At 41.2% G+C, this 25,600-nt stretch overlaps 1 protein-coding gene across 2 annotated transcripts in view; it reads right to left on the bottom strand.

Annotated features, from left to right (window-relative positions):
• ANO6 (anoctamin 6) overlaps positions 1 to 25,600 on the bottom strand; it is a 194,512-nt gene that overhangs the window by 137,221 nt on the left and 31,691 nt on the right. Inside the window, exon 2 of one of the 2 annotated variants that reach the window (XM_027035950.2) lies at positions 10,445 to 10,507. The exons of the other annotated variant lie outside the window; for it this stretch is intronic. Coding sequence (XP_026891751.1) covers positions 10,445 to 10,507 — 63 coding nt within the window. The remainder of the gene's footprint in view (positions 1 to 10,444; positions 10,508 to 25,600) is intronic. 2 annotated transcript variants of the gene reach the window in all.

Genomic DNA, 25,600 nt, shown 5'->3' with positions numbered 1-25,600 from the left:
AGGTCATCCACGATTTTCACGTGGCTGAACCTAACATCTGCTTTACATTTGTGCCTTATTTGACATCACAACAACCTTTGCCACAGCTGACCGTAACCGTTTTTGAAGACACCTTCTCTTGCTTTTCTTCCCTTAGAGGTTCTTTCATCTCTCTGGTCCCCTCTGTTGGTGCATCCTTCCTGATTGGAGCTTGAGTTCTGAAAATATTCAGGTGGCCACCTGTGGCCTGCTCCTCTGTAATCTATCCACGGCATCTGTTGGCAGCTTTAGACTAAAGGTTCCAAATGCACTGCTCTATTTCAAGTGGTCTCTTCTCAACTCCAGATTCATACATCCAGCTGCTTATGTGACCCCTCCACCTAGAAACTTCCAAGACATGTCAGACTCACGGAGCATTCACACAGGACTTAGGTCTATACACACGCACAGAGCTACTCTTTCTCCATTATTTCCTGTCTCAGTAAATGGCGCTACTACCCACGCAGCTGGGTAAGCCGGAAACCTGGGTGTCATCCTGGACTCCCCCTTCTTCTTCATCCCCACAACCAAATATTCACCAACCTATCATGCTGAACAGATCTTGAGTCTGTCTTCCCCTCTCCTCCTTACAATGCCAAGCAGCTCTGATCTAGGCTGGAGCAGAAATTCCCTGACCGATCGCCTGCCAGCAATTTCCACCCCCTCCCAATCCTTTCCCACTTCGGTAGCCTCAGTGACCTTTGTAAATGAAATTATGAAAACGAAATTCAGTACTCTTCTGCTTTAAACCCTTTGTGGCTTCCCATTAGGAAACTATTTTCAAATTTATGATCACAAGCATGTGTTCTTTCTGTAAAGGGGGAAAGTAAGAATGACAATTTTTAATTTTTTTTCATTTTTTTACATTTATTTATTTTTGAGAGACAGTCAGAGACAGCGTGAGCAGGGGAGGAGCAGAGAGAGAGGGAGACACAGAATCAGAAGCGGGCTCCAGGCTCCGAGCTGTCAGCACAGAGCCCGATGCGGGGCTCGAACTCACAAACTGCGAGATCATGACCTGAGCCGAAGTCAGACACTTAAATGACTGCGCCACCCAGGCACCCCAAGAACGATAATTTTTAAAGGGCTCTGGTTACAAAGAGACCATCAGCATTGTGCAAGCTGGGGTTATGTCCGTTTAGTCTGATGTTGAAGCCCAGTGCCTGGCCAGGTCTCTGCACATAGCTGGCTCTAATAAATATGGACTAACCAGATGAATGACTGAATGAATAAACCTAGGCTGGCCACAGAGTTGAGGAAGGCATAGTTTTGTTGTTGCACCTTGTCCTGTAAGATGAAATATGTATTCATATTACATATATCACATACTCATACACACACACACACACACACACAAATACTGATGGAAAGAGAGAAAGAAAAATACACAGGAGGGGTCACTGATGGAGAGAGGCACAGGCAGAGGGGTTAACCTTAATCGGGGAAGCAAAGTTAAGCGTAAACATAAATTCTCTGTGCATTACACATTGCACACACACAGTTTCTTTTTTGAGGGAAGAAAAGAAGTTGAGGCAGCATCCCCTGAGGGTTTCTATTCCCTTTGCAATTTAAAAAGCAAGATGATCTACAAAGAATGAGGGAAAAGAGTGTGAAATATGAACATGAGAAAAGCAGCGAGAGTCAGAAATCCTTTCCAGGACTGATACGAGTGTCAGCTGGCTAGGTGTGCAGGGCTCAGGTTCTGTTCTGTGGTTTTTTTCCGGAGCTCTGCAAACGCTCAAGAGTCTGATTTTCTTTTTGGCCTCCTGTCCCTAAGACAATAGTTCCCCAGAGTCAGTATAAGAATTAAGCATATCCTAAAAACCTGGGAAACTCTAACAAAACAATTCTTGTGTCCCACCCCACAGAGATGCTGTGTTAGTAACAGGGGGCAGGGGTGCCTCTGGTGTGCAACTCAGTTTGGGAAGCACTGCCTTAAGGAGCCTCGCCAGGGTCACTGGCCTCACAGATCACATTTTCTCCTCAGTCACCGTAATGACCACTGCTGAGCACACTGGGTTACTGATCAAAGCAGCCAGTCAAAACCACAGTGACATGCAATGTCCACTCTGTCTTTCCATCTAACAAGAAATAGCAACATGGAGGAGAGAGAAAATACAGATGTGGCTATCATGTACTCACACATGGCTTCCATAGGAAGGACAATTTCCTGGTGGGGTGCTACCAAGAATGGCCATCCCTGCTAGAACGTAAAAGGGAAAAAAGCAGACCTCTTTCTCTATTATCTTCCCTGTTCTTCTGGCTCAAAACTAACACTTTATCTCCCTATCGAGAACATGGATCCAAGTATGCTTTGCAGCTGAACTCCTATCAGCTGAAAATAGTGCAGAGGAAAACAAAATTCAGAATTTTTAACCTTTTAACAGCTTCTTGTTCATGAAATGTGGGTTGCAATTTTACTTGAGACTTCTAAGATACCAGAGTTACAGAGACTAATACAGGGAGAGGCTGAACTCATGCATTTCTTCAGCTGGCTACTGCAACTCTGTTTCCTAATTTGGTGTTCAGTTACACATGATTATCTCAACTTCTTACAAATAAAAGCAATTTTTGGGTACAAAGAGATCTCAGAATCATCTACTTCAATGCCTTGGAATGACAGACGAGAAAACAATGATGAGAGAGAATGCACAGGATTGAGTATGAAATCTGGGAAAAGAACCCAAGCTTCCTAACTCATGGTCCAGGGAGCGTTCCACCACACTCAACCCCAACTGCATGTAAGAAAAGAACTAGAGTCGGTGAAAATAGAGATTCACAAGTGTGATCAAATGCCTCATAAACAACAAAGAAAAACACGTCAAGTGAGGATTTCATTTAAAGGTGGACTATGAAACACCTGCACAGAGTCCTGCTTCAACCTCAACGCCACTGGAAATAAACAGATATAAAGAGAACAGGAAGAAGAGATAGTAACACAATTTTGGAAGCCGGAGAACAAATAGACTAGTGGCCAATGGCTCAGCAGACTGGAGAAAGCTCAATCCAAAACCAGGACTATCTAGAAGCAATTTCATTTAAATTATAAACCATAAAGGGGCTGAGGGACTGGTAGCATCAGGTTCCTCTGGAAGTGGGGGTGGAGGTGGGGCACAGAATTGGCTGAAAGTCCATTTAAGAAGTAGAGAGACCCAATTCTCTCCCTCACTCCTTGAAGTAACTGCCTCCAACCCCCCATGCCCCACCTAGAAGATTGGTCTGAAAAGAGTAAGTAAGGGGATTTTTGGACTAGAGGATTCTAGGCATAAATGAGGATTGGGATTCCATACTGAAGAGAGATTACACCCTACAATTGTTACTGAATGTTGAGACACCCTAGCCTTGTACTTGGCTTTCTCACTAGTCATCTTTTTTCTGGAGAATCTGGTCAGTTCAAACAAACAAAAAAAATAAATAAACAAATAAAAATGAAAAACGTAAAAATACTAACATTAGGATTTCCTAAACAAAACAAAAACAAATACCTCAGCCACGTCATCCTAGAATGAAGCTAAACACAATATGCTATCAAAGAACCTCCAGTCATCCTTTTAGATAGCTAATCTAAAACAGGAGGGAACAATAAGACTTTCTGGATATTAGGTAAAACACCTAACAGAGAAACAACAAAGCAACTTGGAGGAGAGAGAAAAATCACAGGAAGAAGAAAGTTTAAAAAAATTCAAAACTCTAGCATCTTCAGATATCTGAGAAAAAGTACATTCATGAAATAAGGACAAGATATTATCGGAAAGAGAGAAAGAGAAATAAAAATATTAAATCTTAGAAATTAAAATGATGGCAGATTGAAAAGTCAATAGAAGACTTGAAAGACACAATTCAGGAAATGGCCAAGAAAGGTGAATAAAAAAACAGAGATGGAAAGCTGGAAAGTTTGGGGAACAATTCACGATAGCCAAGTCCAAAAAATAAAGTGTTCATCATCAAAGAAAATGGAGGGGAAGTGATTGCAAAGGAAAGAAATTTCCCAGCATCAAAGGGCATTTTTCCCCCCAGGACTGGAGGACATCTTTCACCCAAAACTAAAGGACGCTGTTTTCCCTTTAAAGATAAGACAAGAATGAGGAGAGGGAAGGGGACCAGGTTTCCACAGTGAGGAGGCTGAGTTTCCAGCACATTAAATGCAAAGAGAACAACTATACCAAGGTATATCATAATGGAATTTCCCAAAAGAGTTTTTCATACCAAGGATTTTAAGTCCAAATGGCAGGAACTACTCAAGAACACTGGAAGGCAGAGGCTTCAAAATTCTCAGTAGAGATGATTTCTGCTCAAGAATTATAAAGTTAGTCAAGCCGTCAGTTAAAAACAAAGGCATTGTCAGACCTGCAAGTCTCAAAAACTTAGCTCTTCTTACACCTTTCCTCCATAAGGAACTGGAGACTGTGTGAAGCAGTGAACCAACAAAGAGTAAGTCATTAAGTTCCAGAGACCAGTGGCTCCGATACAAGAGAGGCAAAAGGAGTCTGCAGGAGAGCAGTGAAGGGGAAGCCCTAGCTGTTTGGGGGCCAAGAAAGCAACCTAGACAGAGACCAGATCAGAAGGGTCTGAGAGGAACTGACTCCAAACAGATGAACTTGGTGCATTCACTATGTGGTCGACTGAGAGATTTACAACTGGGGTAGAGTCTCAGGTTGAATATTCCTAAGTACATCCAAAATGAAGAGATTAAAAAAAAAAAAGTCAGTACAGTATTCACTGTGTAGTTTTGTGAGGAAAAGTAATCAAACTACATTCCAGGGCTCCTCTGTGGAAAGTACGACATAGTTCTAACAAAGTAAATGCTGCATATTGATCTTACCAAAATTACAATACAATTACAATATTGGGAGGATGGGGGTTGGGAAATTTGCATGAGAGGGGAGAGGAGCAGGGGTAGATGAACCCGGGCTAAACTTTTTCATCAGTAGATAACCACTGAAACGTTAATTTATGTTAATTAAAGATATAGAAGTGATTGTTAACATAATCAGCTAAAGTTAAAAATACTTGCCTCTCAGGTACAAAAACTGGAGGAGAACATGCTCTTTTTCACAACAAATCTTGTATTATTCACTTGTCTACTTAAACTTTTAAAAAATAATTATATACAACACTTTGCCAAAAGTAAAAAAAATTTTTTTTTTCCATTTACAAAAACTGGAAGTGAGGACTCATGTCAAACATCTCACAACAGGACACGACACGTAGAAACACAAGAACGCCACTTCTGGCACCTATTATGTGCCAGGCATTGTGCGAGATGCAGAAGACATTAACAAGTAACAACACAGAAAAAGTCCCTTTTCAGGAAACTGATGTTCCATAATAAAACTAAACGTAAGGGGCACCTGGGTGGTTCAGTTGGTTAAGCGTCCAACTCTTGGTTTCAGTTCAGGTCATGATCTCCTGGTTCATGAGTTCGAGCCCCACATCAGGCTCTGCGCTGGCAGCATGGAGCCTGCTTGGGGTTCTCTCTCACCCTCTCTCTCTGCCCCTCCCCCTGCTCGTGCCATCTCTGTCTCTCTCAAAATAAATAAATAAACTAAAAAAAAAAAAACTAAATGTAAGACAGGATAGGAATGTATCTACTAGAAGCAGCAACACATACAGCTTGAATGACCCTGAGAAATTTCACCAGAGTGAAGGGAAAAGACCCCAGATCGCAGCAGAGTGAAGAGGAAATGGGTAGTATACCTACACAACATTTAGGGATTCTCCCTTAACAAAGATAGAGAAATGGGGTGAGAGAGGGAGAGGGATATTAGGGTTGAGGAAGGTTCTTTAATTTTTAATATAGGTGTATCTGAGCATTAATTCACTTATTCCTTCAGTCATTCAAAAGACACTTATTGAGCACCACAACAGTGTTCCTATGCAGCTTATGACCTACTGGGGGACAGAGGCAATAAACAAAACACACAAAGTTAATTTCAGGTAGAGATAAATGCTCTGAAGTCAAATAAAGCACGTGAAGGGAACAGAGAGTTAACAGTGCTATTTGGGATCGATGAGTAAGGGAGGACAGCGAGCTCTAAGGGGTGGCATCTGAAGGAGAACTGAATGAAGCCCCAAGAGCAAGAATCCTAGACAGAAAAGGGTTGGGAGGTGAGAGCAGGTGGAGAGGAGGATGAGAAGAGCATTCCGGGAAGGAGGGGGACACATCGAGGGACAGTGAGGGGCCGGTGTAGCTGGAGCACCATGAGAGACAGGCATAGCAAGAAGACATGGGGACAAGGAGGTGGCGGGGGTCTTATGGTACATGGTTAGGAGCCTGCACTTCATACTGTTTGTAGAGAAGCCACTGCACCTAGTATAAAAGTATAATACAGAAGAATCCCCATGGCTGTTGTGTGAACTCAGACCATAAGGTAATGAATAGAGGCAGGAAGAGGGCTGAGGAAGTGATTCAAAGTCCCAGCAAGACATGGTGAAGGCCTGGGTTTAGACTCAGGTACGAGTTGGGAGATGAGGAGTGCTTGGGCTTGGGATAGATGCTAATGGGTCCGACATGAGGTGTGAAGGAAAGGCAGCGATCCAGGAAGACTTTAGGTTTGAGGGATTGAGCAACTGGGTGAAGTCACTGCCGAGATGATGAAAAGAGGAAGAAGTGTAGGTTTAGAAAACAAACCAGAAGTTGGTTTTGGAGATGCCATGTTTGCAAGAGTATAGCCAAGTGGAGAGGTAAAGCAAGCAGCTGAAAAGTCAGGGAGAGACAGAGATCAAGGAGGCAGATATGGAAGTCATCACCAAATAGATGGAAATGACTATCACCTAAGTAGTGAGCTGAGATGGGAAGCGGCCAGAGCACAAAGCTGTTGGCACTCCATCGTTTAGAGGCCAGGACTAGGAAGAGAAGGATCCAGCAGGGGGGACAGAAAAGACAAGCGCGGTTGCAAGCGGAATCAAAATGGAGCAGCACCACAGAAGCCATGCACAGAAAGAATTTCAGGAAGGAGGGAGTGGTCAGCTGTGCCCAGTGCTGCTAACGATAAGCATGAGCTCCGTGATCAAGGGCCAAGGCCTCCATGACTCATGATGAATGAACAATGTGCTGAGATAACATATCTTATCCATAAATGCACTCAGACTACTTAATAAACTGGAATGGTAACCCTCAGTTCATCTAGAACACCAATGCTCTGTTTCCATGAATGCCTCGTCACACAGCTAGCCCTCCCTCCTTCAGGATTCTCCTGGGAAGCAACCCAGGAGATCCCCAGGCCTGAGAAATACAAGCAGCTCTCGTCGGTAGGCTTAAAAGAAATGGGGTAGCAGACCACTGCGCACAGCAAAGAGAATCAGGTGTGCTTGGATAGGACAGGACCATTCCACAGGTTTCTATATTTTTCTAACTCACAGCCTGTGAGAGAAAAATTAATGAAATCATTCCACCCATCGTCCATAGTCCTTGAAACTGCAAAATATCTTCAGTTTCTGCCACTTCCGATTACTGTTTCTAAATCCCTTTTCTCCCACTATTTGTCATGTGATGCAGCACCTGACTTTTTTTTTATTATTATTATTAATCAGGTTTACTAAGGTTTAACTTATTATACACGGGAAAAAAATTTACCCTAAGTCTGATGCGTTTTGACTAATGTGTAGTCATGTAACCTCCAGGACAATTAAGATACAGAGTATTTCCATCACCCCAAAGAGCCTTCCCTTGCCCCTCCACACTCAATCTTCTCTGCTTGCTTCTGGTCCTTGGCAAGCAACCATCCGATGTCTCCCTACAGTTTTGTCTTTTCAGAATGTCATATACACGGAATCAAATCATACACAGCCTCTTCTATCTGGCTTCTTTCACTAAGCAGAACACTTTTGAGATTTATCCATGTTGTTGGCCTGGATCAGTAATCTGTTCCTTTTTGCTACTGAACACTATTCCATTGTGTGGATGTACCATAGCCTATCCATTTGCCAGCTGGTGGACATTTATTTCCACGTTTTGCTAATTATGAATAAAACTTCTATAAACTTTCACTAGAGGGTCTTTTGTGGACACGGGTTTTCATTTCTCAAGTCAATACCTAGCAGTGGGGTTGCTGGGTCATGTAGCATCTAGCTTCTGTCCACTGAGAATAGCTAAACATCTACTGAGCACTTACTTTCTCTCACACAATGTTCCAAGCTCTTTATATGCCTTATGTTATTTAATTCTCAAAACAGCAAGTTTAATCAAGTTATTATTATCCCTGCCTTTTTGATGACGAAACTAAGGCACCAAGGGGTTAGGTGACTTGTCCAAGATCACACAGCTAGTAGGCAACAGCGCCAGGTCTCTCAAACCCAGGAATCACATGGCAAAGTGCAAACTATCAACCATTTTGCTTTGCTGCCTCCCTCAAGTCAAATGCGTGACATCTGAGAGATGAATTTACAAAATTCTACCTGTGTTTGGACCAAAAATGGTCATTGCTGACTATTCCTTTCCCCTCTTCAAATCATGGCGATGAATACGCCTGAACTCTACACCACTGCAACAACGGCATGCCGTTTTAAAGTCAGAACTTTATAGAACATTATGAAGCAGTGCTTTTAACCATGTCACAGAAGCTTATAAGTGTTAACCTATTAATGTTCAATAACAACTGTAAAGGAAGCTGAAAGTCAGCCCACTTCTACCAGTAAATACTGTCCTCTGGAGACTTTTCCACTCTCATGACTAAGAGGTCCTGTTAGTAAGAAAATTACAGGGACTCTGGAATCAGACAGACCTGGATTTAAATTCTGGCTCTGCTCCGTAGTGGACAGGTGCATATATATGTCCTCGCACATAAAAGCTGGTGTGAATTAAGTCCTAATTTGCAGGGTAGTCCTAAAGATTTGATGACACAACATGGTTGAAACACTGAACACTGTGTCTTATGTGTTTAATAAATCTCCTCTCCCCCATTCCCCTTCTCTTCCACAGTATACTGCTGAGCCTCTGAAATTAGCATGATAGAGGCTGGTTCCTTAGCAAAGTTGTATCAGTCTATTCATTTTCCACCCAAATAGCAGCAAAGGAGAGACTGGACAAAAGTGCTTCTCTAAAATTTCATATTTCACCTTTAAAAAAAAAGTCATGCAAAAGGTTGCACTTTATATTCCACAGTATAATCAAAAATATTTTAATATAAAAGCATTTTACATTTCCCTCCAGCTAAATGACTTAGCTTTTTCCTGAAATTTTTAAGAATATTTGTTTAAGGAAGATTCCCGACTATATGGTGGCTTCACTTACCTGCTGCCACACTGCCACTTTCCTTTTTCTTAAGTTTTTTATTTATTTATTTATTTTGAGAGAGAGACATTGTGAATGGGGGGGGGGGGGGGTAGAGAGAAAGGGAGACAGAGAATCCCATGCAGGCTCTGCACTGTCAGCACGGAGCCTGACATGGGGCTCAAACCCACAAAACCATGAGATCATGACCTGAGTGGATAAAGCAGTAGCCTAGAAGTCTAAGACTTCAGAACGAGCCCACACACTCCCATCATTCTCTCCTGGCTGCAACGTCTTAACATCATTTTCACATTTACCCTATAACTCAGTCCAGTTTATAGTCTAGGCTCCAAAAGCTTCAAATTCTCCACATAAGCCTCAAATTCTCCGTTACTCCTGTGTGCAGCCTCCTGGCCTGCAATCTGCTTTCTGAGACAAATCTCTGGTACAGCTACAAGAATAAACACAAATACTGCAAACCTGGAAATGTTTTTCAAATAAAAATAAGACACTGACCAAGCATGACCTTAAGTAAAGTGGGATGACAGAAGACAGTTTTTTTTTAAATCAACTGAAAAGAATTTAATGTATGAATCCAGAGAAGCCAAAGGATTTAATTCAGCTATGCTAACAGAATGTGGCTTCTCAGAGTTTTATATGCAGTATGATAAAGGACATAATTTAATCCCTAAAACATATTTCCATGAAATAGCATTATTTTCCTCATACAACTTTTTGTCTTAAAATAAATGCCACATACTCCCTTCCACTGATGCCATACACACTCATAAGTACGTTATCCAAAAGTCCCCAGATGTTTTAAGTAACAACTTGTGAGGTCACTGAAATTTTATTTTCATTGTTATCAAAAGCCCCGTGAATTCTTTTTTCTCCAAAACCTCTGTTCTGGAAGGTAGGGATAGGGAGTCCTTGTGTATGAGATCTTGACCCACAGGACAGTGGGCCCTAGAAAAATAAATGACTTTTGCTTTCAGAAGCCATTTTCAGAAGCTAACATACAGAAATGGATTCTTGTTAGCAGTCCATGTGGACTAACTGAAAAATAAAGAATCAGGGAACCTCGACTCAACAAATTATCTGGGAGCCTACACCTTGCCAGCATGTTACAGAAAGGACGACTCCTGTCATCCCAGAGTTGACAGTCTTAGAGGAGAGCTCGAGGCGCTGTTCAAATATAAAAGAAGGGCATCTTACCCCGACTGGATGAGTGGAGAGTATGAGGAGTCAGAAAAGGCCTCCTGGAGGCAGGAACATCACCTGAAGGATGAGGAAGCATCAATAAATACAACGGACAAATACCAGGGGGTGGTGTCGAGCAGCAGAGACCAGTTGGAGGGTCAGACCTGAGTCCCAAACTTGCTCCTGCAACAACTGGGATACGACCATGTTTTTCTCACCTGTGATAAGCGATGGTTAGATTATGTCAGCTTGCCTTAACCCTTGCTGTGCCTCAGAATCATCTGGGGGCTTTCTAGCAATACTGGCTCCCTCCTCTAGAAATGTGGTTTCAACTGGGGGGCATCTGTGTTTCTTTCAACAGCCTTCCAGGTGATGCTAGTCTGCAGCCAGGGCTGGGAACCCCTGGATGAGAGGTCTCTCATGTCTGTGGTTCTCAGCATCTAGAGCACAATAACATCCACTGGGGAGCTTTTGAAAAATCCCAAGGCAGGTTGCATGCCAAACAGTTAACCCAGAATCTCTGCGGGTGGGACCCAGGCATCTGTAGTTTTTAAAGTTCCCAGGCTGATTCCAAGGTGCAGCCAAGGTTGACAGAACCACTGCTCTAGGTCCCCTTAATACTTCCATTTCCTATTACAGCCACTGAAGGATGGGGAAAAAAAAGAAAGAGAAACTTTAAAGTCTCTCCCTCTCTTTTATTTCAAATTAAAAAGAGAACTGAATGTCAAAGACCACTGATGGATTTTAAATGGCGTTGTAGTGGGATGCCTCAATGGCTCAGTCGGTTAAGCATCTGACTTCAGCTCAGGTCATGATCTCACAGTTTGTGGGTTCGAGCCCCATGTCGGGCTCTGTGCTGACAGCTCAGAGCCTGGAGCCTGCTTCAGATTCTATGTTTCCCTCTCTCTCTGCTCCTCCCCTGCTCATTCATTCATTCATTCATTCATTCATTCTCTCTCTCTCTTTCTCTCTCCCAAAGATAAATAAACGTTGAAAAAAAAATTTTAATAAGGTTGTAGCACACAGTAGAGTTGATTTTGGACCTGTACACAATTCGTGCTGATGCAGGACAGGTAGAAAATGCCCATTCCAAAATGCTCTCAGTTCTAAATTTAAAATTCAGTGGAATACATATAAAATGACTCCACGGCGTGTTCTCTGCAATACTGAGTTAGAATTTGATTTGCATGGCTGACTAGAATATGAACATTACATTCCCTACCCCCAAGGTTACTTAAATCCACTTATTAGGGCAATGGTGAACTAAACAAACAGTAATTAGAAACACTCCAGACTACCTTTTAACTCTGTTGCTAAATTATATTTTTCTTGCACCGAAGCCCATACACACAGCATGTCCACAAGCATCACACAAAACCAAAACCTCAGAAATATTTACATTAATAAGAGCATAAGCTCCTGTGGGTCTTCACATTGGATTCTGCCGGGAAGGAAGGCCTGCTTTGGAAGAGGGCTGTTCATTACTGTTATTTCTCACATCTGGGTAAATAAAGCACTGCCCACATGTGGTTAGAAATCCCAGGAGAAAATGAATTCTCCATGGGTCTGAAAATGAAGAACACCTCTGATAGACTGCCTCATTTCCTGAAATGAGTCAGAAATGAAAGTAATTCTTCAGCAAAGAACATCTGCACCGTGGCACAGCTTACAAAATAATGCCAGATGATACCCGTGGCTGAGAGGCCGGGCCTGAGGATGGAGGGAGGGCCTGGAGAACAGGACGGGTGGCCCCTGCACTGCACTTCGTCTCAGAGTCGCCGCTGCTAGCTTAGAGGGTCTGCAAATCCAATGAGCGGCCGGGCATCTCAGTCTCAGCTGTAAATCTTGATTAGCAGTAAGACTGCTTACATTCCATTAGAAAGCTGGCCCCTCTCCAAAGGGTAGAAGCAGCCAGAAAGGATTCATGTGCCATCGTGGGCACGGAAACAGCAATTCTTACAAGAAAAACTGTTCTACTTAACTAAAAATAGTTTCTGCCTGTTCATGATTCAGATAGACCTTTCTTCCGTAGGAGGAAGGACAGCGGCGTGATATGACCTAATGCTGCCAGGGGAAGCCCCTCCTTCCACATTATTCAGGAAGGACGTTGTGGCATATGGTCAGGGGCTGGAGGGTAAGAAAGACTGAAATACCTTTCACAGCAACTAATAAGGGCCAATAAACAGGAAGGTGAAAAAAAAGGCTGCCTTTTCCCAAACCGAATGCCAGTTGTTTTTATTAGGTAGCTCATCCCTCTTCTCTCCGTAATGTGTATTTAAAAGGAATCCAAATCCATTATTTGTAATGGAGGCAAGGGTTGGGGAAGGTACCTAGAAACAAATGCCCATTAAATGGTCACTAGTTACATTAAAATACAGGACATATACAATGGAATACAATGTAGTCATACAGAGCGTGTGTAGATACCAAGAGATCTGTGTTTTGTGTGATACATTAAGATCAGAGAAAAAATGTACCTGGACTCCGCATAGTAAACATTTGTGTAAATATATTTAAAGAGGTTGCCTTAGTGTGGAAGGAAGGGACTAGGAGAGCATTCAATTTCCTTTTATAACCTTGAATACAGTTTGAATTATCTTTTCATGTTCTTACCCTCCCTCTTTAACAATAGGCACTAACTAGGTAGAAGGCTATTTTTGGTTTCTTCTTTTTACTAGTCTCTATATAAAATAAATGAAGGTTATTTTAAATAGATGTTATGTGCTAAATTGTGCCTCCTCAAAATCCTCAAAATGCTGAAGCCTTAACTCCCCATACACAGAATATAACTGTATGTACCTTAAAGAGGTGATGAAGTTAAAATGAGGCCATTTGAGTGATCCCTGATCCAAGCTGACTGGCTTTAAAGAGAAGATCCAGACAGAAAGACCCCACACGCAAAGATATGCACACATAGAGAAAAGACCATATGAGGACACAGCGAGAAGGTGGCAGCTGCAAGCCAAGGAGAGAAGCCTCAGAAGAAAACAAATGTGCCAACACTTTGACCTTGGACTTCCACCCTCCAGAACTATGAGAAAATAAATTTATCTATAAACCAACAGATGAATGAAGTTCAATTAGCACAACATGGGGAGAGGCACCCATAAAAGTATTTAATGTGTCAAAAACCCACAATGTCTGCTATGATGCATCCTTTGGCATGCATCATAGCGGACAAAGACATCGGGGCTCACTGTGCCTCTGACATCAGAGACACCCCCCTTTAAGTGGCTTGTGTCAGGAATAGAACAGGTTTCCAAACTCCCTAGTCAGGACTCCCATTTGCTCATTCACTTACCATTTATGGTATTTTTAACAAGTCCCATAACTTGAAGGACTAGCACTCAAGAGATTTATTAGCGTCTTTTAAAGGCCTGGTTCATGTTCAAAAGGCTTTCTTCCTGTGCTGATAACTAGTGAAAAGGAAGGTATCACAGTAATATTATTAATTCAATTAAAAAAATTAAAAAAAAAAAAAACCTTGATGCCAGAGGTTTTTTTTAAAACATCCAGAAAAACAAATGACATGCCACTTTTGTGTGCCAACCTAATTTTTTATACTTTAACACATGTGGTCTCAGACCATCATGCAATATATTAAAAATATGGTGGCCCAATGCTGAAATTTCTTTATGACATTTTATAGATTTTTTACAAATTAATCTTTTCTTTAAAAATATAATTTAAAAATCAAAGATATATTAAAATCACAGACTTTGCCTATAGAGTCTATAACCGAGAAGTGGGCTAAGATCCAGGCACATGAAAATAAGATTAAAACTTGAAGATAAATATTTGGTACAGTCAGTTCAGGCTTCATTCAGAGAAAGGTGGAATCAACTTTTGCCTTGAATGGTACGGGAAACTTTCACCAAGGGCAAATGCTGTAAGCCAATCTGGGATTAGATACATAAAAGTTAAGGAGAAGTGATGTATGTGCACATCTATCTTGCTACTAGTCTAAAGTTTTGAAGGTAAGAACTTTACCTACGATCCTAACGGAGTGTCTGGCAAATAATAGCCATTTGCAGGAGAAACAGCTGGGAAAGTACACCTTTGTGTAAGAATCTAGTGCAGATTCTTGTAAGGAGGCTGTGGGGTATAAAGTCAAAGAAGTCGGGGTCAACCCGTACACATGTTGAAATCTGGGCTTTATCCCTATGCAGTGTGGACTCTTAGAAGGTGTGTCTGGAGGAGAATGTTATAAAGAACACAGATGGGACCAGCAGTGATGTGCAGAAGGGAACAGAGGTGGTAGGGGAATGACAAGGATCGATCAATCAAGAGGTGTCAGGGGGTTAATCAGGTGACCTCTTGGGGAGTCTCAGCCTCCCAATGTGTGAAATGGGCATCATACTACCTATCTTCATAGGACTGTTATGAATGCTAACAGGACATAACACATGGCTTGACAGTAAGCATTTAAGGAAATATCATTGCTATTACATTTATCTCTCTACACTGAAAGATATGGAAGAAAATGAGAGAGAGAACAAGTGTAAGGTATTCATCTAGGGTGCGTCTACTTAGGCTCTCCTCAAGTGCCTTAAACAGTGATAATGGCTGTCATCTTTTTTGGAAGTGGAGTGTGCTATATTTATTCCCTAGTTCTCCAGAACTTAACACATCGATCCAGTAGACCCAGGAGGAACAGATGTCTGGAGTGGTCTTTAAAATCAAGACACTCGAAAATGAATTTTTAAGTTGTTTTTATATAAAAGTAACTAACAGGCTAATGCCAATCAGTTTTGAAACACTAAATTAATGGACTCAGCTATAAGTCCAGGAAAATCATTTTCATAATGAAAATGCCAACACCTTTTTAATTAAGGATGGAATTGCCAACATAAAAGACTTAAGATAAATGAGAAATCATTCCTTTCTCTCAAAAATGAAAGATCCTGATAACTCTGTGAATTATTTTGAGCTATGGATTACGAGAAATTGTTTAGGATCTAAGCTACAGGATTTTCCAACTACATAATAATCACTTCATACTGGGGCTGACAGCCTCAGCCCAAATTTGGTGCTCTGGCTTTTCAAGTTCTTTTTTTTAATTATTGTCAGGGGGCCGGCCTCTGGTCCTATATTTAGAGTCATTAGATATGAAGCTCTACTGAAGATAATGGCACTTTGTCAAACACAAAGCAATGTTAACTTTTTTGTAAGTTTGACCTTACAAGATTTACTATACATAAAAAAGTATACGCACATGTATATAACGATGTGTATTTGTGGTAAAGCTTTACCAACTTAATTGTTATCTATCGGTCATCATAAAATAAATACATCAGAGATCTGTGTACTATTTTGATTCTCAATATTAATGATCTATTTAAAAACTATTTACTCTTTGGCCCCAGACCAGGTTTCCATATTTACTACATCACCGGAAGTTGTACTACTTAACATTAATAAAAAAAAAACAAAACCCTACAAAATTACTCAAAAGGGCTAACACAAAGGGAGCAAAATAAAACATCACTGGGTACTTTTGCCAGAGCCAACAGGGACTTTCCAATAAACACCTAGGCCAAGATGAAGACGGCAGTTGGCAAACAAATTAGTAGGCTAAGACCAACACAGAAAAAGGCATGCAAACACTTCAGCAGAACGTGATGACTATTGATAGACATCAACCAACACATATATGTATGCAACACTGAAGATGAACAGCATCTTGGAAGAAAATGGCAGAAAGCCAAATCAGGAATTTAAAAGAAAGAGGAGAAGAACTCCAAGGACAAGAACAAAGGCTAAGATAACATGGGGCAGGTTATGGAGTAAACCACAAGAGAACTCAAGAGAGATTTCTCTATCTACCCAACTGGTTTCCTTCAGAATGTCTCTTAAGTTTTCAAAACCTCAGAAGCTTCATCTATGGTCTGAACAGGGAAGATTATATACTATCCAAAAGTCTCTTCCAGCTGATAATAGACCAAAAATTTCTGTTTAGATGATAAACAGATACTTTGTTTTTTTATAGGCTTTTTACTTCACAATGAGCTTCAAGTCTGCAAGTCTTAATTTCACAGAAGGAAGCCAAACTCTGTCAGCACACACATAGAGCACAGCCCTAAAGCAGGAGTCAGACCAAGGCCTTTGATGGGAGTCAACCAGCTGGACAGTTCAAATGTCATCTGTGACACTAAATGTCAACCTCAGCCATATTCCCTTTGCCCCTGTCCTTAGCTCTTCCCAGTTGGATATACTCAGTTCTCAGCCCCAACTCTTCACATAATCCTACAAGTCAGACATACATTTATTTAAAAAGGTCAGTAGAGCTCACAAGATGGAACAGGCAAGGGAAATGCTTGGTGGCAGCTCCCAACCTTTAGAATGGTGAAGTTTGGGTTAACAATAACCAGTGCTCCAAAAGAATACCTCTTACTTTGCTGTTGTAGTAAGTAGTTCAGTAATTCCACTTTTCAAAACGTTCATAAAATAATCTGAATGTGAACAAATATTTACACCTACAAATATCTCACAATATTACTTATAACAGCTAAAAAAAATCTGCTACACACTAGATCTACAATAATCAAGGAAAGATTGTGTAAATTATACCTAAGTTAGGGGCTCTCTTCCCATTTGCACCCCCGGCCCCCACGCTCACCCTGTGCAGGACTCCAACTGCCCACTTCTGGCTACTTCCTTCACCAGGCTTAAGGTCCAAGAAGAAGGCAAAAACCACATTTGCTTCACTACCTTAGCCATAACGTCTACATCATAGTGAGCACAAAAATCAGCATCTGTTGAAAGTTTGGTAGTAAATGCTTTCAAGTAAGTTATCTATGGCTGGATATTATGCAGTTTTAAGTGTGGTTTGTGAAGCATTTTTAAATATAGAGAATACCAAGGATAAAAAAAAGCTGTGGAGATGCAAAGCAAGGATGGTTACACAGAACAGTGACTATCTAATATTCCTGAATTACACATTCGAAGATGGATAAAATGGCCAATATCACGTTATGTATATTTTACCATGATGAAAAATAAAATAATTAGGGAATGCTTATGAGGCAAGTTAAATGAAAAGGTGGGGTACCCTAGGTCTAAACGACATGAAATTACATCTGTGTTTCTAAAAGGCTAGAAAGTAGCATACTCAGGTACTCATGTTTGGTTTATCCTAGGGTGGTTGCACTAGGGGGGTGGATTTTTGCTTTATTTAAAATTTTCCGTGTTTTCCAAAATATCCACAAATGCCCATGTATAATGCATACAATCAGAAAAAGATATGGACAGCAAGCGTCAGGGATAGGAAGGTTTGCTCACCAGCAAACTCAACGTACATGGGAATCATTCACCTTGCTAAGATCCTTGATGTACTTACATACCACATACCACCTCTGCTTGCCTTCACGGTGGAGATCATCCACAGGCATGCCAGTGGAGGCAAAATTTGATATTTATTAGATTAGATTTATTGATATTTATTAGATTTATTTGATATTTATTAGATTTATTTATTTGATATTTATTAGATTTATTTTTCTTCTTTTTCTTTTTGCTATGCCAGAAAACATGCACTACAGATTTGCTACTCCATAAGTATCCTTTGCCTAGGCTGAGAAATGGCAATAGACGCTTGTTTTGGACATGTAAATGCCAAACTGGAACAAACACACAGTTATACTCAGAGGCGAAGGTTTTCAGGACCTGGGACAGGCCAGGTCTCTCCTCATGGAGAATGAGGCATCCAGACAGCCTCAGGAAAACTAGACTCATTGTATCTCACAGACAAGTTAGAAGCAAGGCCTTTGGAGTCACACAGACTTAGGACTGAAGTACCATATAACATAGACTGAGGATTGCCACCTCTGATTGTCACCTTGCATGCTCCTGGCTTCAGATTCCCCATAAATAAATGGGGATGGTAATACCTACCCCTCAGGCATTAAAATGGTACGATGTCTGTAAATCAGAGATGTTCGAAAACCCAGAGCCTGTTGTCAGGAGATGCTCAGGCAGTACCCCTAGTTTATTTTCCTTTCCTTCTTTACAGCAAGTGTCTAATCTGGGAAAGCAACAGTGTAAATGAATTGAATGTCTAAAATGACCAGCTATCTATAACTAATAAAGGTAACATGATAGAAATATATCAAGATATTTTCAATAATCTTCAAATACACTCCATCGTTTCAGAAGCCCTCATGATATAGTTCAGAACAATTTTCCTGTTCTTTGTTCCTCAGTAATTGGAAAATACTAATCACTATTCTCTGTGTACTTCATATGCCTGAGACCATGAAGCGCCCCTTCAGTTCCTTCTTTGACATTCTAATTTTTAAATCTTCCATTCCTTTAAACACATCTGTGACTCCCCTGAGCCCTCCGCAAGCTCCCCACACACCCTGTTAGCTGGGGATCCTCTGAATGCCTCTGAACAGAGCTGAGCATCATGCAAGGCAACCAGCTGCCTGCTTCATGCCTGGAGTGCTGAGCTTTGAAAAATACAACTACATAATCATTATGCTTCTGAAGGTTACTTGACTTTGGGCCACAGATGAGGGTGTGTGGGTGCTCCTGAGGCAGATCCAAGTGTGACCAACAGTGCCCGCTGTGTCTGCTCCAGTAACCTTTGTCCTTTGCTTTGCCTGTGCTGACCAAAACTGGTTAGCAAGCTGACGGCATTTGATATTGCATCAGACTCAATACTGCACCAAATACCTCCCTTCAAAAGAACAGCCCCGGTCTTTGCAAAAGATCTGCTCCCTTCCTTGATTAGCGCTTTTACTTGAGGGCCTCCTTAGGCAAAGGATAATGGAAATCTTCAGCTTTTTGGGTTTGTGTGTATGGGTGTGTGCAGGCTAAACCATGAACTCTACTCCCTTCAGGCTAGAAAGCTCAAGTTCATTCTTCTAACAAACATGAACTGAGCCCAACACTAAATGCTGGGCATTCAAACATAAGACAGTCATGCCTTATACAAGAAAAGAGTATCAACAATTACACCACCACAGTGCAATAAGTTCTAGAACAAAGGTATAATAGAGGGTATTATTATAGCTGCACAGAGGGGTAGAGAAGGAGGACCCTGGATCTGCTGAGTTGGATTCTAAGGATTCCAAGAGGATTCCAAGAGTTGGATAATTCACACATCGCTTTACTGGCCAGCTCTGAGGAATGAATGAGCTGACCCACAGTGTCTCTGGGGGGTTAATGCCATTGCAGTCTTTTAATGCAGTCTATTTAATACCATTTCCTCCAAATTGCTTTGGTTACTGTATTTGCTTTCTTGTTCTCACATATTCACCTCCTTACTTTATTTTCAGAATAAAACATATGGTGCTTCCATTCTCTCCCCAGTCTTTCAACCCCATAATGTTTCCTGCCCTGCAGAGTTGCTTTGACTCTCAGGGAGAGAACACTGTAATGGCTCAGTGGGAGCAAATGAAGAGACAGGAATGAGCCTGCTTGGTGAAAGGAGCGAGGAGAGAGTGTGTGGGACTATTACAAGAAGTGCCTGCATGACCAGGCTCTCAGTGGCTCCAGCAGGTAACTGCCCTGTAGATGCCAGGGGCATGACCACCAGCTGCAGCATGAGTCAGCTTATCTGCACGTCATTTTCTATCCTCCACCCCTCACTTCCCCTATTTCCTGTGCTATAATATTTGTCAAACATTTTTAAACCTTTCATTGGCCGTGCAACTGTCTGGGAAAATCAGGTGAAATTCTCCAGAAAAATTCTCAGAAGCACATAAACATAAAATATGGTATCCAACTTCTGGGGATTCACAAACTTCCGAATCACTGGATACTAGGAGGGGGCATACCGTTCAGTTTGAATATTTTTGAGCTTCTACGGTGCCAAGCACCATGGTGACCCACCTCAAACACAACTCGTCATCATGTTGTGTTTCTCCCACACCCTGCCTAGAACACCTGTCCCCATGTGTTCTGCCCAGGAAACATTATTCAGCCACTTAAGCATCACCTCTTGAATGAACACATTCATGAACTCCCCACCCTAATTCACCTGCCCCCAGAAGGACTACCTGCACCCTTCTTTCTGCCCTACTGAACTCTGCAGGTACTTGTATCAGAGATCCTACAATATTTATTGCCTTCGTGTATTTATCCCTTTCTCCTCCTGCTAATTATAAGCAACCTGACTGTACGGACTATAATGTAATCAACTTTTGCTTCCAGATTCCGGTAAAATCCTCATTCAGGAGAAAAACGCTGCACTGAGGAAAACAGACACGAGATCAAATACTTTTAACACGGTGCTCCTAATGCTTCATCTGATGAGTGACTATAAGCTAAATCTTCAAGGAGAAGCTACAGGAAATAAGACAAAGCCAGGATTGGACATTACAGACAGAGGAGAGAGCAAGGCATGCAGGCAAGAAACCATATGTACAGGGAGTAAGGTAATTCAGGATTCATGGTGACTTCAAACGTAGGCAGGAAAAAGTCATAATCAATGAGGAGAGAGAAGTAAAACAGAATGAGGTTATGGAGGGCACTGAATGAAGTGTAAGGGAATCTGGATTTATTGCATAAAGGTGGAAAGTCACTGAGAGATTTCTGTTTAAAAAGTGACAGGGGCACCTGGGTGGCTCAGTTGGTTAAGTTTCCAACTTCAGCTCAGGTCATGATCTCACAGTTTGTGGGTTCATGCCCCGCATCAGGCTCTGTGCTGACAGTTCAGAGCCTGAAGCCTGCTTCGGATTCTTTGTCTCGTTCTCTCTCTGCCCCTCCCCAGCTCACACTCTGTCTCTCAAAAATGAATATTAAAATTTTTTTTTAAAAAGTGACAAATGATAGTTATAGAAAATGGAGAAAAGGTACAAATAAGAAAAATCTGTAACCCCACCATATTGAGACAACCACTATTACTATTCTTTCATCTTTATATATTATGTAAACATGTATGTATGTGTATGTGGGCTGTGGTTTTCATGTTCTTTTGCCTCTGCTAATATTTATGAAGCATTTCTGAGGTACCAGACATTGTGTGAAATATACTACCCGCATTCTGCCACTATGCCATTTAATCCTCACAAAAATTCTTAGAGGTGGTTCCTACCATAATGCCATTTTCAAGAGGAAGACATAGTAAAGGGCAGGGGGTAAGTGCACAAGACCGTATGTACCAGAGCTGAGGTTCAACGCCAAGTTTCCTTACCTCAAAGGCGATAATTATACTTCAGTTTCTCATATTTATTCTCACACATTTATTTTATAAGATAAGTGAATCACTTTATCCAATTTTCTCAGAAAACTCCCTTTGGGTTCTTGATTAGCACTGTAGTAAACTGAAAAAAAGAAAACAAGCCTACAAAGCATCAACACTTTCCTACTGTCACCCCATACGAGGAGCACAGAAAACGCCCGGCATTTCTTTCTTTTTGTAGTCTTGGTAAAGTTTGCAGTTTTCTTCCTCGTAGGTTTGTAAGTGTAGGAGGGTGGCATGTTCACATAGGTTCTTTGGACAGATTAATCTGGCAATAGTATTCTGAAGAAAGATGATTTGAGAAGACTGGAAGACTAAAATACAAAGAGAGATGACCACAGTCCAGGTGAGAGAGAGGAAAGCCAAGGACCACGGTAGTGATATTTGCGACTGAAGGAAGGGAATGGACTCAGAAACACATAAGATAGAATTTAAAGGTCTTGGGGCACCTGGGTGGCTCAGTCAGTTAAGTGTCTGACTCTTGATCTCGGCTCAGGTCATGATCTGACAGTCTGTGGGTTCAAGCCCCGTGTCAGGCTCTGCACTAACAGCACAGCACGGAGCCTGCTTGAGATTCTCTCTCTCCTCTCTCTTTGCCCCTCCTCCCACACATGCTCCCTCTCTCAGAATGAATAAACAAAAAAAGAAAAAAAAATCAAAAGGGCCGGATGTGGAAAAAAAGCAGCAGCAGGGTGGTGTGAGAAGAGAGAGGTCGGAGGGGAAACTGGATGGTGATGCCATTCGTTCAGAAAGAGAACCAGGAAGACATGTGTTTTGAGTGTGTGCCTACTGGACACAGGAGGATAAGGGGTTCAACAGTGGACATTAAATCACTGAGCACATTCTGAGTGCCGACTGTATGCCAGTGCCTGGCTGAGTCCTGGGGAGTCAGCAGTCAAGCCACTGAGGTCATCACAGGACAGGTGGAGTGGGGGTAACAGAGTGAAGGAGAAAGAAGGAAGTACAGAAGGGAGGGCATCCCAGTGGAAATGGCCTGGGGGCAGGGAGGTCTCTAGAGTCAAAGAACAGGCCAGAACCTCTAAACTGCAGGTGTGAATGGGAAAGCCCTGAGAAAACAAGGGCAAGAAGAGAAGTGGACTGAGGTTCGTACTCTAAGTAACATGAGCATTTTAAGCAGAGCAGAAGAAGCAGGAAACCAAGAAGGAACAGTCAGATGTAGGAAGAGGGCCAAGAGAGCCAGATCACAGAAGCCAAAAGGGGAGTGGAAGAAAATAACAACCCATCTTGAGATCATATTGCCCTTGGACTTCTCGGGAGGAATGACTTTTTTTTTTTTTTAAATTCAAAGGTCACTCGGTCTGTTTTAAAAATTAAACAAAATCACATAAAAAGTCCATGATGAGGGTAAGAATTTACATCTCCTGGCTGTGCCTCTTAGAGTTTTATCCACCAGCCATATGGAGTTGATGATTAATATTCAGTAGGAAGTGAATTTATAATCAGGTGCCTGCCATTCAAATGTGAAAAGAAATGTTTTCTGCTCAGTACACCCAATAATACATTAATATATCTCCAGTTTAAAATACATTTATGAATAATTTTATACATTTTATAAATGTCCTGGCAAGAATGATAATAGAACAATCTATTTTCACTGCTACATGAAACAAAAAAGAGGAATGAAAGGTTCAGTTAATCAAGCAATTTAATATGCTTTATAATAAATATCAAACAGTCATTACTTTGGCTATCCAGAGGGTGGCTGAGGTCAAAAGATGATTATAATAGCAAGAGTTTGTGCCCATATTTATTCTCTGTCAGTTGCTTATATTTGCATAAGAAGTTTCCTCTATTCATGAATTTTTTTAACCACATTAAAATGCTAGAAATCAAATTTGTTTTTCCTGATTTATATATGGGCAGTAATAATAAGATTTTGTAATGATTAACAGTAGTAACAAATAAATGGAAAACACTAGCCCTTCCAAAGGACCAGTGCAATGACAGACAGATATGAAAATAAATGACCTTTCTAAATGTGGTTTAGAAAGCCAGGAAAGCACCAGAATCTGAAATGATTACCGCGGCAGAGTTTGATGAAGCCAGGAAAGGCAAAATACTGTGGATTCTTCCTTTTTTGTCATCTTTCTCAACACTGTGCATGCATGTGCATGTGCACAAACCTACTGACAGCATCCTAATCAGAAGATGAGACGCAAGAACTTCCAGATTACAGTGGAGAGACTTGGGCCAGAGGGAGATGCCAGAGATGTTCATCCAGGAGGAAGTCATGGAGTCACAATTTCACTTCTTAACTATCACCCAGAACTGGGAGTCACCACTAGGAGAGACTATAATTCAATAAAACGAAAATGACTTTGGGGTGATTCTTTCTAAATTGAGGAGAATCCTACGGTTTCATGATGGTGGTGTCCGATGAGTAATGTCCATTTCAACCTTCTCCAGCAACACTTCTGCTTTTATTGGAGGAGAGAATTCCAAGGAAGAGAGAGAATGTGATAATGATGGCTAATCTTCTCTATGTTTTCAAAGGTGAACAACAGGAAGGGCTTCCAATACATCAAACACTCAAATGACCGGAATAATAAAAGCAGGAAAGGAAGGAGAGGAAAAAGGATTAAACAAATAAATGACACAAAGTAGATACTAGAAAATTAAGAAAACCGTGGTAAATAGGAGTAAAGTCTTATTGAGCTTGGTAATCTAGACATGCAAAAACTATGATCACTTAATTCATCAGTGTTTACAATGTAAGAGACACTACATATGGCATGTTTAAGTAACAAACTATCTTATTCTCAATTACGAACTATGTTAGGGAATTAAAAATTTGATGACTCAAATCTTAATCAGCGTTATTTTAAAAAGTGATTATTTTATGGCATCGCATTCGGGTAAAAATACATAATTAAACAACAGAACCAGGAAACTTTGCTTTATGCATTCAAATATATTGAGTTTAGGGGTGTCTGGTTGACTCAGTAGGTTGGGCATCTGATTTTTGATTGCACCTCAGGTCATAGTCTCACGGTTCGTGGGATGAGGCCCCCTTGACACAAGCTGTGTACTGGCAGCCTTGACCCTGCTTGGGATTCTCTCTCCCCTCTCTCTGCCCTTTCCTGTGCTTGTACTTTTTCTCTCTCTAAATAAATAAAAAATTAAGAAAAATAAAAAAACAAATATGTTGAGTTTCTTTAAGAAGAACTTGGTCATAATGCATATTTCTACCTCACTTTCAACTGATGATAACTAGTTCTAATCTTCTGTATTTATGATTTTGGAAAATTTCCACAACTCTTTAATTCTAAGTAAACCTAATGAAAAAAGTTAAGTATCACCATTTTATGCTCCCTCCAAAGTGTGATAAACACTTAATTAGCCAAATTAAAAATGGAACAACAGGGGCACCTGTGTGGCTCAGTCGGTTCAATGTCCAACTCTTGATTTTGGCTCAGGCTACGATCTCTTGGTCATGGGATTGAGCCCACATCAGGCTCCATGTGGAGCCTCTCTCTCTCTCCCTCGGCCCCTCTCCAGCTCATGCTCCCTCCAATAAAACAAAAACAAATTATGCAAACTAAACCGTACTAATGTTATTTCCCAAAAACAAACTTGAAATGTGATAATAGAGTTGGTTCTATAACTACAAGCAGTTGTTGGTATCGACGATGCCTTCAACAAACTTGCCCAGTCCACTGCAGACCTGTCTGCTAGGACAGGGTACTGCACTGTGGTCAAGGGCATGGATGCTGGAGTCAGATGGCCTCAGTTCAATTCCCAGCTCAGCCACTTGCTAATCATATGACTTTGGCAAGTTACTTAGTCTTTCTGTGCCTTAGTTTCTTCAACTGTAAAAATGGGATCATAACAGTGCATACCAATCTAAGTTGTTGTGAGGAGCATATGAATGAATGTGAAGCACTTAGGAGAGCCCCGGCACACAGTACATGTTCAATAAGGCTTGGCTTAATATTATCTGATTATAACTATTATCATCATCA

The sequence above is a fragment of the Acinonyx jubatus genome, chromosome B4 (assembly GCF_027475565.1).
Source record: "Acinonyx jubatus isolate Ajub_Pintada_27869175 chromosome B4, VMU_Ajub_asm_v1.0, whole genome shotgun sequence".
Taxonomy (NCBI): Eukaryota; Metazoa; Chordata; class Mammalia; order Carnivora; family Felidae; genus Acinonyx; species Acinonyx jubatus.
This window is presented reverse-complemented; position numbering and strand designations above follow the sequence as displayed.